This window comes from Corythoichthys intestinalis, chromosome 16, assembly GCF_030265065.1.
Source record: "Corythoichthys intestinalis isolate RoL2023-P3 chromosome 16, ASM3026506v1, whole genome shotgun sequence".
Lineage (NCBI taxonomy): Eukaryota > Metazoa > Chordata > Actinopteri > Syngnathiformes > Syngnathidae > Corythoichthys > Corythoichthys intestinalis.
The window spans coordinates 31,868,604-31,887,052 of NC_080410.1; the positions used below are offsets into that span (position 1 = coordinate 31,868,604).

Here is an 18,449-nt window from a genome sequence, read left to right on the forward strand (position 1 = left end):
AAAAGTCCGCTAGCTTAAATGCTATTAAATTCTAAAGTTTTTTTTTTTTTTTTTACACAATGCTCTTAACAAATGGTTCAGACATATATTCGCACAAAGACGGCTAAATATACCTATAAACTAAATTATGAATGCATTAAAAAACGTTAGCGCAAACAAAAACTTAGCTTACGTTGTTCTTAACAGGGAGCAGTTGGATTCAGCCATGTGAAAAGAGGCAGACCAGAGGGCAGTATATCCACCCTAATCAAAAGAACTAAATGCAAACACTTAACACAAAATAAACCATTACAACGCCACTTTAATTAAACTAATACTCAAAGCAACAAAATTTGTATTCAAATATTTTTTTCTTATCGAATACTCGAGTTAATTTATTAATCAGCACTTGCATCATCAGTTGCAGCACTACAGAAGTTTATTGAGATGCACCTGAATTTTTGTTTACTCGTGAATGTTTATTTCACCAAACGACAGGTCGACTCCGTGCCCAAGCGTGAAACATGGCGATGAATGGGGAGAGCCTTCCAAGTGTGAGAGCTGCGACGCTTGCCAGTATTGTCACTCACGCACGGAGCAGCAGTTCCACCCCGAGGTGGTGATCAATTTGATGCTTTCTCAACACAAGAGTCAAGTCTGACGTCAGTATTTAACTGTAGTTCCTACTTTTTTCCACTTGAAGATCTACAAATCTACCAAGTGCAATGACATGCGGCAAACCGGCTACTGTCCCAGGGGGCCCTTTTGTGCCTTTGCACATGTAGAACGTGAGTCATTCATGACACTTTTACAAACAAACATTAAAAGGAAACAAATTTACACAAACTTAATAATAAACAGTTACTGGAAAGTCACTATGTAGACTTCAGCCAAGATCAAAATGTTAATGAAATAAAACAGTCGCACGACATGGTTGTTTGGCTTTTTTCTTGTCAGTGGGCGACTTCCCATTTTATCACGTTAAAAAAAAAAAAAATCCCTTATGTGGACTCTCCCTGTATTTCATGGAAGTCCTTAGTATTGTTTCACAGTAACTAAATGGAATGACCATAACATAAGTGTAAACAAGCCTCTATTTGTATGCATTTTGTCATATTCCACGGTAATTAAAGATGCAGCAATATAACTGACATAGAGTACGCTGTATTGAACTCACTCTTTCCCATTGACGACAATAGACCAATCTACAGTGTAGCCCACATCATGCTCAAGGTCATCTGTGGTAAACTGACTCGTTACGTCACATATACCCTCAGGAATCGCCTCCACCGATGAAACAATGAGCACGTTGCTAACTGCAATACATTCCAGTTCACATTCCCAGCCGGGCTCTCAGCAGTATTCCGAGTGTCCTGTCGGTGAGTGGACGACAGCCGGAGGCTCCAGCAACGGCCAAGTTGCAAGTGTACGTATATGGTTGATAACAGCCAATAGATTTATTTTAATATATATGTCAGTAAAAAGTCACCAAAATTATCCTCGCAGCTCATGTACAGTGGTACCTCGACATACCATTGCATCGACATAGGATCCTTTCGACATCCGATGCAAAATTTGACTCTTTTGTCACGACATATGATGACAATCTGACTATTTATGACAGCGTTGCAATTCCATTGTTTTCCCGGAAGATATACGGCGGATTTTCTTGTGACTGAAATCAACAAGGGTCTCAAGATGTTTAGTGTAGGTGGTGAAAAAAAGGAAAAGATGACACTTACCATTGAAAATTTTGAAATTAAGAAAGAAATGATAGAAAAATATGAGAGTGGTGTGCACGTCAGTGAAATGGCTCGACAATCCGTTCGAAATGTGTCTACGATTTCGAGGACGACTTTCATTATTATTATTGTAACATCGGCAAGGAAGTCGCAGTCTTCGTCAGGTTTTTGATAATTTATTTCAGAATTTGTGCAACACAACACGGATACTGTTTTAAAATCACAAATGTGTGTTTTGGATGAATAGAAATTGAGAAAGTAAAACTCTTGCACCCTATCTTGCCCAGACACAAAACAGTGTCTTCTGCACGGTGAACCCCTTGGCGTCTAGCTTCACCTCCAGCATAACGTCCAGCTTGGCCTCCAGCATTGGTTCGGACAGCTCCTCCCCAACTACATTGTCCACCATGAATGCAAAAGCCACACCCTTTTATCCTGGGAGCAACACAGTGGAATCAGTCATCGGTAAGCGGATGCTGAATGTTTGCCATTTTTTTCTAACTGGAAATTCTTTTAAACTTGTATTTCCTCACTCAGGATCTGCTCTGGATCTCAACTTTTGTGATATTAATGTGGCATCCCTTGATAAGGAGCTAGAAGAACAAGATAACAATGCCGGACTGGAAAGTAAGAACAAGTATGGTTGAAAATGTATGGAACCCCAGACATAACATGGCCACAGGGAAAATGATGAAATCATGTGCTCAAACTTCTACTTTGTGGCGACCAAGTAGATGGCTTTACGGAAATCTTAAAAAGCTCTTTCTCACTTTAGGTCAAAGGTTGTTCGGGGGCTCAGCCCCGGTCAACATTCCCGGCTCATTGGCACGCTCGTCCTCTTTCAATTCCTCCTCGTCATTGTCCACATCGCCGCTGAGCTCGTTGTCACAGTCGCAGTCTTTGCTGTCTGCCGCAGTGTCACAACATCACAACCACAGTGCTAACATGTTGGCCAAACAGGAGCACGGCCTGCTGGGAACGCCCACATCTTCTTCCCAGAACTCTTTAGGTAAGTGGAACAAACCGATAGTATTTATAAGTAGGCATGTGCCGGTTACCGGTTTCACGGTTTACCGTGGTGTGAAAACGTCGCGGTTTTAAAACCACTAAAATTATCCGTCAGACCGTAGTACGGTATTCGCTGTTTTTCATGTGTCACAAATGCAGCCAGAAGTGGCTAGGCGCGGCAGCGCTCCCTCCCTCCCGTTTGTTGCTGTGTGTGAAAGTGATGCTATCGGCTAGACAGACAGTGAACCCAAAGACAAATACTCCAAACATAAGGTGTACTTTTCTTCAATTTATTGAGCTCTCAAATCGTGGTAAGTGGAATATACAAAATGAATACATTTAAAACGCTGTACAATTGTATTTTTCCATGTGTGAGTAGCTTCAACAGATTAGCTTCATGAAAAAGTTCGCCAAAAACAAAACACACATTTTCCTTTCAAATTCAATATACAAACCAACTAAAAGCTTACAAAGACGAATGTTAGCCTAGGTTTAGCTGGGAGAGCAACTTCGTCGAGTGTTACAGCCGCAGAGTGAGAAAACAAGCTTGATTCGCTTGAATGAAGGGGAAAAGGGGATAGCATCAAAGATCGCTAATTGCGAAAGATGCTCTTACCCTAAGCACAAATCCACGTTTGCTGGATCAAGGAGAAGTCTCTCTCCCAGTTTTTTTTTGTTTTTGTTTTTTGGATGAAACCTTTCCACAACAATATTTACACTTTAAACTTATAGATTTTTAACTAACTTATTAACTTATGATTTTTTTGTTTTTAACACATAGGCATGACATCATGTAGACTAGAGCTGACACAGTGGCTGAAAATGGCGAAACTTCACTTGAGCTTTTCCACCCTCAAAAAAAAGTCATGCAGTAGAATTAAAAAAAAAAAAATATTCAGAAGTGTTTTTACACTTTATAGAAATTATTTTGTTCTTGCTCTAATCTTGAGCAACTTGAGCTGTGGCTGTGGGTATAGTCTACAAGTTATATTTATTTTAATTTCATTTAAAATATTTGTTTTTTTATTGATAATTTATTTTAACAATATATTCATGTTACAATTTGCAACTATCTTCTGGAAAAAAAAAAAAAATCCTGTTCAATGGAAAAAAAATATTTGTTGTAACCCATACATCTCAAAATGACACATTTTGGAGCTATAATTGCAATACCGTGATACCGCGGTATTTTTGCCCACGGTTATCGTACCGTCAAAATCTCATACCGGCACATGCCTAGTTATAAGTTGTTGGCTGCCATGATGGTGCTAGACACCCAGTCCATTTTGACTGGGAGGGTTGTGAGCAAATAATCGCTGTCAGCCCTCCCATTCAAAATGGATTGACTGTCTAAAGCTCTCAATGGCACTGAAAGATGAGTATTCAAAGCCAGCCCTCTCATTTTAAATTAATTTACTTTTTATTTTGAAATTTGTCCATGTCATAGAAATGTTGAGGAATCACCTTTAATGGGCTGTTACTACCGTATTGGCCCGAATATAAGTGTTTTTTTGCATTGAAATAAGACTGAAAAAGAGGGGGTCGTCTTATATTCGCGGTCTAGACATTATACCAATTCACGACGCTAGATGGCGCCAGATATCATTGAAGCGATGTTCTGTGATGACAGATCTCAGCGACTCTCCCCATTCACGATGCTAGATGGCGCCAGATATCATTGAAGCGATGTTCTGTCATGACAGATCTCAGCTAGGCATGTGCTGGTTACCGGTTTCAAGGTTTACCGTGGTATGAAAACTGCACGGTTTCAAAACCACAAAAAATTTCCATTATACCGTAGTACGGTATTCGCTATTTTACATGTCTGAAAAATGCAGGTAGAACTGTCTTGGAGCGACAGCGCTCACCCCTCGCTCTCCGGTTGTTGTGTGTATCAGTGACGCTACTTTGCTAGACAGCCGGCGAACCAAAAAAGAACTTTTCTTGAATTTAAGGAGGTGTCAAGTCATGGTAACTGAAGTATACAAAATGAATACATTTAAAACGTTGTGCAATAGTATTTTACACGTGTGAGTAGCTTCATCAGCACAAAAACAACAGAATGTGAGGAAGCCATCATATCCATGAACACCATAAAAAAGTTCGCCAAAAACAAAACACACATTTTTCTTTCAAATTCAAAATACAAACTAACTAAAAACTTAAAAAGATGAATGTTAGCCTAGTCTTAGCTGGGAGAGCAACTTTGTCGAGGTTATGAATCTCATAGCCACTAAGAACCAAGCTTGAATGAAGGAAAAAAAAGAATAGCGTCAAAGATCGCTAATTGCGACAGACGATCTTGCCCTAAGCACAAATGCACGTTCGCTGGTCAAGGGAGGTCTCACTCTCAGTGTTTTTTAGATGAAACCTTTACACAACAATATTTACATTTTATTTAACGTAACCATTTTTAACTTATTAACTTGTGAATTCTTTGTCTTTTTAACACAAAGGCATGACATGTAGACTAGAGTCATACAGTAAATAGAAGTCGTACAGTAAATATTTTTCAATTTTATTTAGAAGTGTTTTTACTTTTTTATAGCAATTTTGTTCTTGCTCTAATCTTGAGCAACCTGAACTGTGGGTAGTCTTCAAGTTCTATTTATTTTAATTTTATTTAAAATATTTTTTGTTTATTTAACATTATATTCATGTTCCAATTTGCAAATGTTTTCTGCAAAATAAAAAAATCCCGGAATTTTTTTTTTTTTTTTTTTTTTTTTTAATAAACCCATACCTCTCAGCACATTTTGGAGCTGTAATTGCAATACCGTGAAACCCCGGTATTTTTGCTCACGGTTATCGTACCGTCAAAATCTCACACCGGCACATGCCTAATCTCAGCTATTCTCAAGTTTAACCAGTTTGCATTATTTTATTGCAATGTTTTTCCTTATTCAGATTTGTTTCAAGACTACAGTTACAGTTAGACTTCACTTTGATGGTTAATGCAGTTATTGCAATTTTGTTGTTTTATTATTTACATTTCAAAAACCAGAAGCCATTCATTTACAAATTTGATTGCACTTTAGTTTACATATTTAAATGTTCAGAGATTAAGATTTTAATGAGGCAAAATAACATGCTTTTTCTCTCAAATATATTGTTATAATCATTTGTTTCGGATGGAGTGTAATTAGGGCAGTCTTATATTATGGCCAATACGGTACATGAAAACGTCCTAACATCACAAATATTTGGATTAATAGCAGTTACTATATTGCACAGGCCCAGATAATTGTGATCTTTTCAGACCGCCGGAAGGAAGTTTCAAGTTGTCGCTTAATTTGTTTTTCTTCTCGCTCTTCTTGGGGAGTACACTAACTAAATTTGCTACTAATCCGTTATTCCTTGTCTGAAGGCTTATTAATTAGATTATATACAGAATTTTACTTTGTTATTCGTGGATGGATCACAATAACATTTTTTAGTTATATTCTATCTATCATCAATCATTGGAGCCCAATTAAAAAAAAAATTTCAGTGCTGATTAATTACATCAATTAATTGTAGACTTATGTTTGCCTGTAGATTTCGAGTTAGCCACAAGAGGGAGCAAGCCGGTCGTAGTTCATTCTAAACTTGTTTCCTTTTGAGGTATAAAATAATTTAAAAACAGAATTTTACATATATTTAGGTTGACTGGATCAACCAAAATAATTGTGATAGAGTTGCATCAATTCCAGCAAAATCTGAAATATTTGTTCTGTCTTGTACATTGTATTAAAGGAAAACATCATGGAAGTTGATTATTATTGGAAAGAAGGAAAATAAAACAAAAAGTAATGGTATTGGAATTCCCCTGTGTATTAATATAATGTCAACTAAACAGAATTGTCTTGTCATCTAAACAGCCAGGAACATTATTTATTTTCTGTTATTTAAACTTTCTTGCATTGAAATCAGTGGCGCCATCAACCGCTTGTTCCCATGGATATCAACGGAACTATTTCCACATTTTAAGTCCTTACTTTTCTATTAATAATGGTTGATATAAATATACAGTTAAAAAAGTGTGTTTCCATATTCGACCTGTTGCAGGCTTGAACGGCACAGGCAGCATTTGGGACTTTGTGAGTGGCAGCTTCTCAACGAGTCAGTCGCCTGTCTTTAGTAGCCTGATGACGGGCAGTGCTGATGTTTCGCGCCTTTTTCGGGAGCTGGATGAGGCCAAGAGAAAGATCAAACAGTGGGAGGAGGCCTGGCACCAGGTCAAACAGGTGCGCCTTCAAAATGGAATGAAATATTGGACATGAGAAAGACAAAGTTTTTGACGGACAATTCGCGACAGTGCTAAAAATAAACATACCTTATTTTTCCATTTAGAAAAATCATGTTTTTCCTCTTTACTAGCTATTCCATAGATTGATTTTTCTGACCCATGTAATCAATAATTGTTGTATCGCTATATTGTGAGATAATCGTTATGATGAGCCTTGTATCAGGGGCTAACCAGAGGTTCCCACGTCTAAAATATTCACGGTAAAAATAGCCAGTATGAAACTGCCATTCAAAATACTGTCATGAACTTTGGGATTGGAAACAATTTGTCCACAGGCATGTGAATCATGCCAGAAAGATGCCCACGAAGCCAAGGAACAAGCCAAGGAGGCGGAAGCGGAGCGGCAGCTGGCCGAACAGAAACGAGACGAGTCTGAGCGCAGGCTGAAGGACCTTCGCGGGGACTTTGACGCGCTGTGCCGGGCGCCCGGAACACCGCTCCTGCGCAGCTACGGCGAGCTGGACCAACTGTCTCTCTCCAAGCTGCACTCACTCAAGAATCAGCTGTGCAAAGATCTCGACCTTATAGACGGGGTAAGAAAAGAACACGCCACTCGAACACACACCATTATCCAGGGGTGTCGACACTAAGGCCCACAGACCAGGTTTTATTGGCCTTCAACAAATTATGAAAATTTAATTGAATATGGCCCGCATTAGAAGTTTGAGTTCAGCCTACACTATGTTGCACTTCTCAGCTTCATCACCAGGTAGTGCTAGTCACACTACTTAGTTCAACACGAGATACAGCTAGTACAGTGGTTCTTAACCTGGGTTTGATCGAACCCCAGGGGTTCGGTGAGTAAGTCCAAGGGGTTCAGCGAGGGTTGAGACACACAGTGCCCTATTTGTATTCACTGACTAACGGCAAAGTGTCGTTTTAGTTAAAGACTGGTTTGCTCCCAATTTACAAGCTTACTGTAACTCCATTTCTTTAACTGGTTTGCTCAGTGGAGGGTTGACCCCTACTTGGTACGAGGAAGTATAAGAAAAAAAAACATTTGTCTCATATTTTGGACGATAAAAATAATATGAGATGTAAGAATGCAACACTGAAATGCGAATGTAGAAATGACCAAAAAAAATCAGTTTCCAACGTGAAAATCAAAAGCAAAAGGCGCAATTGTTTATAGTACCGTATTTTTCGGACTATAAATCGCAGTTTTTTTCATAGTTTGGCTGGGGGTGCGACTTATGTGTGAAATTATTAACACATTATGATATCATTTCACATGTTATTTTGGTGTTTTGGAGTGAAACTGATGGTTTGGTAAACTTGTTTGCATGTTCTTAATGCTATAGTTATCTGAATAACTCTTAATAGCTATGTTAACATACCGGTCACGTTTGTATTTCGTTGTTCATGCATCATGTAACATTATGTTCTCTATTGTATTTTTATGTTAAATTGCCATTCAAGATGACATATCTGTTCTATGTGTTGGATTTTAACAAGTAAAAAATTTCTCCCCAAAATGCGACTGATCAAATGCCTATCAAATGACTTTTATACGTTTTTTTTTCCTCTTCGTTGGGTATTTTATGGCTACTGCGACTTATACTCAGGTACGACTTATAGCCCAAAAAATACGCTATATTTGAATTTTGAAGTAATTTGAACGGGAATTCAGATATTAGCTTGCTGTAGCTTAGCTAAATCAGTTTTGAATTAAAAAAAAAAAAAAAACTTTTTATTTATTTTTTTATTTTTAATTTTTAAAATAAATTCCAAAGGGTTCGCTGAATGCACATGTGAAACCTGTGGGGTTCAGTACCCTTCACAAGGTTAAGGACCACTGAGCTAGTCACTTAGGCCTTGTTCAGACTAGCAGTCAAAATAAGATTTTTAGTCCATCCAGATTGAAACTGCATGGCTCTTTTGAAATCTAAACAGTCACAAAACACCGAAATCTGATTTTTGCTAGACTGATCGAAACCACATACAGGAGGTAGTTAAATTTCATATCAGATTAGATCCTTCTCAGTCTGAAGTTCTGAATAGCATAAATGGGTGCCGAATGTCCTTGATATCACTCTATGCTAGATGACACTTTTGTTGGCACAGCAACCTATCAGAAGTGCTCAGGGGTTCATAACTAATAAAAAATAATCCAATGTGACAAATTGAGCTATGTTTGTTGTGAAATCCTTGAAGGAAAAATATTTTTTAACGCTGCCAACTCTCAGCCAAAATAGATCAGACCTTTCGCCATCAATGGCAACCAATGAGTTAATACTTAAAAACAAAAATAATATTTTTAAATTACCTAGTTTTTTTTTTTTTTTTAACATTTCTGATCACGTGATAGGATCGAGGGGATCCCTTACCTATTAGTGCTGTACAATATGACGATATACTGTATATAGTTGTGTTTAGAAAATGAAAGTCGAAAGATTTCGAATTGGACCTTACTTCTTTTCGATTCTTCTGAAAGCGGCCAAGCTATTGTGCATTTGTAACACGCATTTGTCTCTTCTCTCCACAGGTCATATACATGCTTCAGTCAAAGAAATGTGTAGTTTGCCAAAAGCATGACCGAAGCATTGTGCTGCAGCCGTGCCAACATTTCGTTCTATGCGAGAGCTGCGCGCCCAGCAAATCCGAATGTCCCTACTGTCGAACAAAAATACTCAAATGGTGATGGACACTCACACAACAGAGGTACAATGTAGAAAAACTACTAATAGATTTCAAATTCTGTCTATTTGATACCGCAATTAAATGCGGAATGACCTGAATCCTATAAATATATTAACGCTGAATAATGTACATGGGATTCGGATGTTTTGTTTTTGCTCATTTTGTGTGGCCATCATTTTAGTCAGAAAACATTTACCATCAAAATACTCGTTAGGCTGCAAAGACAATAAGAGGTGATTCTAAGAGTTAGGAATGTCATGATAAAAGTTAATTACTGTCTGTAATTTAAAATGTTAAATGAATATTCACTTGAAAGCTAGTGAAATATTTAGTGATTATATACATATATTTTTGACAACTTTGGCTTGTTGTTAACGAAACAAAATCACTGCGTTAAGAAATTAGAATATTACATGAACAACCAAAAGGATTTTCAATTCCAAAAGTTTGGCAGGAATTTGCTGACTATAAAGTATTTTCTAAAGTTAGTGTTAAAGCAACACTTTGTAGCTTTTCAGTTTTGAGCGATTTTAGCGACGCCGGTGGACAAACGCGGTAGTGCCTTAAGGAAGACTTGATTTCCCGAGTACCAGCGCACACCCGAACAGTGTCGTAAAATCGTCAATCAATCAAAAATCTTTCTCCCGGTCGCCTGCAGAGATTAGTTAAACAACATTTCTATTTCCAGATTAGTTCAACAACATTTCTATTTCCAGTGTGAAGGATGAATAGTAATAAAAGTTATCGAATCCAGTTGTGGCTAAATCATAGCATGTGACAGTTAGCAACCGTGTGGCTTAGTGTGGCTCACCCCCTCCCCCTTCCGAACTCTGTTGAGGGGGGACATCACGCCAGCGAGTGAAAGCCGTGCCACTTTTTATTCTGTATATTCTGGTTGCCTCTTTTTGTCTCCTCAGGCAAAGGTTTTTGGTTCTTTTGTTGCTCTGCCATCTTTGCAGAATTGGCGGAAAGCGTTTGCATCGACTTCCGTCTTTATAATGAATGGGGAAAGGGGGAAGTGACGTATGCTGTAAAACAGTCAGCACATTCGTAGTTTTTTTTTCTGTGGCAGGGTTTCTGCCACCCTCCTAAGTTAATTAGTGCCGGTGAAAACGATACAGATCCCTCAAGATATTTAAGACATGTCATTTAACCAACATGTTGTCAGCCGACATATCAAAATGTTATGAAAATATTTTATAAAAGTTGAAAAGTTACCTAGTGTTGCTTTGAGTATTTTTTTTTTCCACAAAATTTTAATTTGAGACACCTGGCATTTAACATCCGACAACCTTTTTCAGCTTAATATAGGAATGAAACACAGAATGTCTTTTTTTCCCCCCCGACAGAATTGAATGTGTCTGGCATCTTAGCCATTATTATTAAACACACTTATTCATCATTCCCCAAACTTTTCAAGAAGACAATTAGGCGATCGCAATAAAACATTTTGTATTCAAAACAGACTCACCGTTAACGATGTCACACTTAAAATGGGCAACAGTTAAGACATCCACTTTTCCTTTAAAGAGGAACATGTATTGAGAGATTTTGTGAAATTCAACACTATGCACAGTGAATCTTTGATGTAACAAAAACACTATTTGTATTGCAAAATTATTTTTATCAGGTTTTTCAGGTATTAGCGCAGAATGTTCCTGTTGAAGTAAAACCCCTAATATTTAAGTTGATATGAATGCAGCCAGCTAACTCATGGGCTGCCATTGACAGCGACAGACGTCTAATTCATTTGCACTGAAAGAGCTGGCAGCGAATGAACATTTGCTCATTCGCTGCCATCCCATTTCCAGTTCAAACGGATTGGACGTCTGCTTGTAACAAACTGTTTTCAATTCACAGAGCCACATGATTGGATGTTTTATCATCGTGAATGGCACTGAAAGAGTTAAGCAATTATTTTGACCAATTTCCTGAAGATTTCTTAATCAAAGCACTTTTTTGAGATGGGACTATTAAAAGGGTATGTAGACATTTTCTTTGACCTGCTTTGTATGTTTTGTTGTTGTTGTTTTTGTTATACTTTTCTATGAATATACCTATAAATATAGAGGAGCTAATGCTTTTTCTTTTGTGTGTACTGTTGAACATAAATGGAATATTTAAATGTTTCCTGTCATTAAATCATGGCATGATTCTGAATATTAATATTTTACGGGAAAATAAAATGTATTTAATAGTTTCTACTTTCATAGTTAGATTTATAAATAAAACATTCAAACAAGTGCAAATTTAAGATGCATTTTAGGCATAACCAGCAGCTTAATTATGTGTAACTGCGCGCGCACACATGCTATATGTGGTTCAATCACTTTTGTTTTTTGTAAAGAGTTATAATGGGGAGCATGTATTGTTTTTTTTTTTTTTTTTTTTTTTTTTTTTTATGTGTGTAGGAAATTAGCCTCTAGAACATATCGGCCTCCAGCCCTAAAGTGCCTTCAGCTCAAATTGTCGAAGCGGAAAAGCCTGTTTTAGGTGAAATGTGTCTAAAAAGTCGACGTTAATACCGTGACCTTTGTATATTCATCCCCCTTTTTGTTAGTATTTCATTGATCATTGCCAGTGCCTGCGTCTGTCATTGGCCGCAGTATTCTTCCTGTGCAGCTCCGCTTTTCCAAATTCGCTTTTTTCTTTCCTGGCCGTATGCAAACAAAGGGCACACGCATTTGTACAGAGAAAAAACAAAAAAGTTTAATTAACGTAAATGAGTCTGTCTAAAATGACCTTTTACTGTGTTAAAGAATGGTGTCTCTTTCTGTCTCACTTTGAGACGATTGCTTTGACTTGTTAGTTTACATTCCTCGGTGTTGCAGTAAAACAGCGCAGTGCAAAAAAAGTATAGCAAAAAGATGTACGTTGGCTTATCGGCATGTTATAGAAGCAGACAGAGCTGCTTTTAAATGACTACTTTTGACGTAGTTTATAGGTTTGCCTGAATTTAGACCAGCAGAGGGTAACTTTACCGATATTTGAAACTGAAGCGACTCCGCACATGACGAGGAAAACTGATCGTTTGTACTTGATGCTGTTGTAAATTTTGGTGCTCTCTAGATGAGCGGTGACATGCCGTGTCGTTTTTATCATGGGGAATGACTTGCGAGAAACGTTAAACACACACTCGCCAACCTGTTGCTCCTTGGCTTCATTGCGATTATAAATATTGAGCAGGTTTTTAAAAAAAAATTTTTTTTTACATTGTCATCCCTGACCACTTGCTATGCGATCAGTAAGGAAAAATCACTTTTAATGAACTACCAGTAGTCATGTTCAGTGTCACGTCAGTAAAATAGATTGTACATCTGTCACCGTCAATGGCAGACAATGAGTTCGTTTAACAAAAGAAAGAGGAAAGATTTCAAGTTGGCCTTTGCATCCTTTGATTTTTTTTTTTCTGAAAATGGATACCCCTGCTTTACGCAGTAGATTCCCTTAAACTTGTTCTGTAAATTTATAATGACAATCTATTTGGACAAAAATATTGTCTATTTTGTCTTATTTGACTTCAGACCCAATTTAAACATTTAAGCATGTCTTAAGCATCGATTGGTACGTTTCTTACTTTGCAGCAGCCTTGAAAGCAGCTCTAAAGATTAAGAGATTAGGTGATTATTTTGAATGAATAAAGGCGCAGTAAGTTAAATTTTTATAGTTTGCCTATTCAAATACGACAGAAAAAGCAGTGTTAAATTTTCCGCTGTTGCATTATGTACAATCGTAATGAAATATTCTGTGTAAGTGTTTCACTGACACTGCCATATTTTATTTAAATCCACTCCTCATTGGGAAAGTATTCATGGTATTATTTATCATTCAATTTTGGAAAGCAATTTGAATGACATTTGGAAATTTGTGCAATTCTGTTAGATTTTTTTGTAACTGCCCCACAATTATGTCGCTTACCTTTACTGCTGTAAATGGTAAGAGGTTTACTACTTGTTTATTTTATTTTTTAGACGGGTTACTTTGGTCCTTTATCATTTTGCCCATTAAAAAATGTCTCATGCAAAATTTAGATAAACAAACCAAAGGGATGAATGCAGTAGCTGTCCACATATTGCAAAGGTTTGGCCCTTTTTAAAACAAAATGACACTCATCGCCAAGAAGGACTAATTGTTGCATTTCAAGGCATGGAATTCTATTTTTGGGCTATTTCATTTAGTGGCTAAATAACAGGACTATGCTGATGGCTTTTGCTTCTATTGTCAACGCACTTGAGCCCGTGTTTGTCGCAGTTTTACCAAAGACCTGTACTTTTTACTTTAGAAGTTTTCAAATGAGTAACAAAAGGAAATTATGAAAAGAATCACCTACTACCTTAAATAGTTAATTAGCAGTAGTAAATTACGGTAGATTGTTTCCTCTGAGTCGATAAAAAATGCAGATAAATCCCGACGAACTGTTGACCGATTTGAGGGTACCATTAAAACAATGAAGGAATGTGCTCATGAAGTAGCCATATCAGCTTCCCGTTTCTGAAGTTTTTCTCTCAATGGCTTCTACAATGGATGCTTATTCATTTACATACTGTTTTTAATACTGTTTGGTGCTTTTAATTGGTGAGGTAATCCTTGGCAGATACAGACTGAATAAATCTCAATCAAATAACCCAAAATGTCCACTTTGTAAGCATCGAGTTTCACCACCACTTTTTGTGCCTTTTTAACATTGGATATGTGTTGCACCAAGCGACAAAATTGTCAAATGACCCTAAATTGGAGCCAAAAAGCGATTTGCCTTACACAAGTCTGATAGACCAGTCCAGTTCGCCAAAGGATTTAAAATACTGTATTGGCCCGAATATAAGATGGCCCTGATTATAACATAGTACCCGCGGGTTATTAAAAGTATTTAAAAAAGCATTGAATTTATTTTTCCATTATTAAAGGTATTAAAAGTATTAAATTAGCTGTTGTAAGTCTGGAATTTTTTCACCGTGGTCTTAATTTTCAAGAACATCTCAGTGCAACCTAGATTATATCCGTGACGAAGTTTTTTTTTTTTTTTGGATCCATAACGAAGATGACGCATAGAATTTTTACGATGCACTGCACTACAAATTGAAATGCAACTCGTGCGTGCCAAACGACCACAACCGGCAAAACGGAGAATCCATCCACCTCTGCATCGGGAATGCGTCCGTTTGTCGGTGGAACGAAAACCCTGCAGGCAGAGGTATTGTGGATTCTGAACACCAAAACAGACCACCGTTCATATACTTCAAATGAGTCCATTGGTGATCTGTTTCGGATATTACGTCATTTTTGGTCGGCATCGGCTGTCACAATGTTGGTCATATTGCGTTTTGTTCCAGAGGGAGCGTTCCCGATGTCGTAACGGTCTTTTGTAACGAATTTTCAGTTGGCAGAAAAAAAAACGCGCATTTTCTTAATGTTTAAATAGTCTACATATTTTTATGATCATTATAAATGCATTAACACAATGGAATAATGCTGGAAAAGTTTGTTAAACATAATGTTGGTCAAATCGTGTTTTTTTTTCCGGAGGGAGCATTCCCGACTTCGTAACTGCAGCCAATTTAAGCTCATCAAGACTTTGAGATAGAGGTAAAATCGGGCCTAAAAAATCCAGCCCGACCCGACCTGGTCTGCGGGTATTAAAGCCCGACCTGCGTTTTGTGTGATAACATTTGTGACGATGTCTGCATAAAAGCCTGTCTTTTTGCATGTTATTTTGCCACATTCAAATCTTAATATCTGAAAACAGCACCTAATCTTCTCCTATAATGTTTCACAAGCTTGATTTTGTGTTAGGTGAACCATTTCTGTGTAGATTTGGCCATATGTTTAGGGTCATTGTCTTGCTGAAAGATCCAGTGACGACCCATCTTCAGCTTTCGGGCAGAGGGCAACATTTTGATTTAAAATGTCCTGGTATTTCAAAGCATTCATGATGCCATTCACGCTAACAAGGTTCCCAGGGCTTTTGGAAGCGTAACAGCCCCACAGCATCACTGACCCACCCCCATACTTCACAGTGGGTATGAGGTGCTTTTCAGCATGCGCATCTTTTGTGGCACGCCAGACCCACTTAGAGTGTTTGTTGCCAAAAACCTCAATCTTGGTCTCATCTGACCAAAGCACACGGTCCAAGTTGAAGCCTGGGACCGTGTGCTTTGGCCAGATGAGGTCCCAGTTGAAGCCTTTCAGCAAGACAATGATCTTAAACATATGGCCAAATCTACACAGATACGGTTCACCAGACACAAAATCAAGCTTGTGAAACATTATAGGAAAAGATTAGGTGCTGTTTTGTTGGCAAAAGGGGGTTGTACAAAGTATTAACACCAGGGGTGCTAATAACTGTGACACACATTATTTGATGTCAAATAATTATATCTTTGTGTGGGATTTTTTTCCGCACTGAATGAACACACTTGTATTGAAGGTTGGATTTTTTTCTTTTTTTCTGTTAAGGTCCCATGTTATTTGAATTAAAAAAAAATATTCGAAGCTAAAAAACTAATCTTAACCAGGGGTGCCAATAATTATGGAGGGCACTGTATGTAAACTAAAGTGCAATCATATTCGTAAATGAATAGCTTCTGGTTTTTGAAATGTAAATAAACCAATCTATTGTGATAAAACAACAAAATTGCAATAACTGCATTTCCCATCAAAGTGAAGTAAGGAAAAACATTGGAATAAAAAATTGCAAACTGGTTAAACTTGAGAGAAGCTGAGATCTGTCATGACAGAACATCGCTTCAATGATATCTGGCGCCATCTAGCGTCGTGAATGGGGAGAGTAGCTGAAATCTATCATGACAGAACATTACTTCAATGATATCTGGTGCCATCCAGCGTCGTGAATGGGTATAATGTCTAGACCGCGACTATTAGACGACCCCCTGTTTTTCAGTCTTATTTCAATGCAAAAACACCGTCTTATATTCGGGCCAATACGCTAAGTCGACCGTTTTCTCTCAGTGTGTAAACCACTGCCACAAAACGGCGCTCTACTTAACTGTAACCAGCAGAGGCACTGTTGATTCGCAACTAAAGAAGAAGAAGAAAATATATTAACGCAATGGCTAAATCTTTCTCTCAGTGTGTAAACCACTGCCACAAAACGGCGCTCTACTTAACTGTAACCAGCAGAGGCACTGTTGATTCGCAACTAAAGAAGAAGAAAATATATTAACGCAATGGCTAAATCTTTAACTGCAATTTTTTTTCTTAGTCTCATTTCATTAGCGAATTAAGGCTTAAATTAAGCTAACACCAGGAAATTGTTATAATAGGCTTGAAACTTGAAAGTGTTTTTACATCACAGTCTGTATTTGCCATCCCATTCAAGACAATTACGTAAAACTCGGCAATTTTCCATCATAAGTCAGTAAGGGACATAATTTCAATGAATCTGGCACCAACACGTTGAAATAACAAGCACCAAACCGGAAGAATCTTGTAAATTAACTGTACACGGCATACTTTTGAATCCTTTTTACATTCTAGATGTTGTGTTTGTCATCGTTTTTCTAATACTATGAACATGCGAGCCTGAAGATTTATGCAATCGTGTACGCGTATAATGACATCAAGTGCGTTGTTGGAATTGAAAATGAATTTAATTGTGAGATTGTTGTGGAAAGTAAAGAAACTGAATGTGGAACTAGATGTTCCGTGTACTGTAAACATGTTGTTATTATCCTTATTAACATTTTGAAGCCCTGAAATATTGAATGTATTGTTCTTAATTAGATATATTTCAGAGGAGGTCACTGGAATATTATTACTTCAGAGCGCGGTTAATTCATTTTGATGTAGCATCTAGCTGTAAACTGCTCTTCAATAAAACAAATGTAATAGCACTAAATTTAGTTTATTATTTCCAAGTTAATGCAGCGATTGAATGGAGACTGGATTTAATAGGATCATTACAGTGAATATGAATAGTTTGAATTTGTAATTTTTTTTTTGTAATGTGTAGGAAATCAAGAGAGAATCACGAGAATTATACTGTCGGTATCTCGATTCTGTGTTGTGAACACAAACATACCATATAGGTGCAAAGTCTTAGAGTACAACCAAATTGTTTTTGTTTGTTTTTTTGTTTTTTTACTATTGATTTCTACGTTAAAGATTGTGTAATGTATATTTTATGTAGTGTATGAGTAGTTTGTTAACACCTGTCAAAATTGTTACACTACAGTGTTGTAATGTTTTACAAAGTTCACAAGCTTATTTTTTATCATCTTGACAATTAAACAAATTTTTCATCTGCCTTGTGTAATTGAGTGATTTATTTTCTCATTTAAATTATCCTGTTTTTTTTCTTCAACGCTCAATTTATTATTATTCTATTATTATTTATTTTGAATTTTCCTATATATCAAATACTTTTTTTTCCAGTCACTGCTGAAAATAGAGGTAAATACATAATCTCAAAATATGTTAAAAAATACCTTATTTCCAGAACACATGCCCAACAAAGACTATTCACAATGTATTGTACTCCCACAATTTATGGTATATTATCTAGAAGAGAATTATAGTACATATGGACAATGAATGATTTGTGATTTCTAATGTGTTCCATAAAATTTGCGCATTCAATTGAATATTAGTCACCACATTGGGAAGTGTCCCCGTTTCCAGTTTCTCATGCTAAAGCTGCAGTTTTTCTTTCTTCCACCAGATGTCAGCTTAACAGCACTATACAGTGGTTAAAATTCAAGCTGCACCATTGATGGCTAGCTAAACTATGTAAACACAAAAAAAATGTGTTAAACAGCTCTATTACAGAGAGCGTA

At 37.1% G+C, this 18,449-nt stretch overlaps 1 protein-coding gene across 3 annotated transcripts in view; it reads left to right on the forward strand.

Moving 5' to 3' along the window:
- Window positions 1-18,449, forward strand: part of unkl (unk like zinc finger) — a 45,732-nt gene that overhangs the window by 15,117 nt on the left and 12,166 nt on the right. For 2 of the 3 annotated variants that reach the window (XM_057861403.1, XM_057861402.1), the window contains exons 6-14: window positions 478-595; window positions 683-767; window positions 1,257-1,405; window positions 2,009-2,186; window positions 2,259-2,348; window positions 2,497-2,730; window positions 6,777-6,955; window positions 7,293-7,550; window positions 9,503-17,914. In XM_057861403.1, the coding sequence (XP_057717386.1) occupies window positions 478-595; window positions 683-767; window positions 1,257-1,405; window positions 2,009-2,186; window positions 2,259-2,348; window positions 2,497-2,730; window positions 6,777-6,955; window positions 7,293-7,550; window positions 9,503-9,658 (1,447 nt within the window). In that variant the 3' untranslated portion in view covers window positions 9,659-17,914. Of the gene's footprint in view, window positions 1-477; window positions 596-682; window positions 768-1,256; window positions 1,406-2,008; window positions 2,187-2,258; window positions 2,349-2,496; window positions 2,731-6,776; window positions 6,956-7,292; window positions 7,551-9,502; window positions 17,915-18,449 lie in introns of those variants that run through there. The other variant, XR_009067345.1, reaches the window with a different exon arrangement.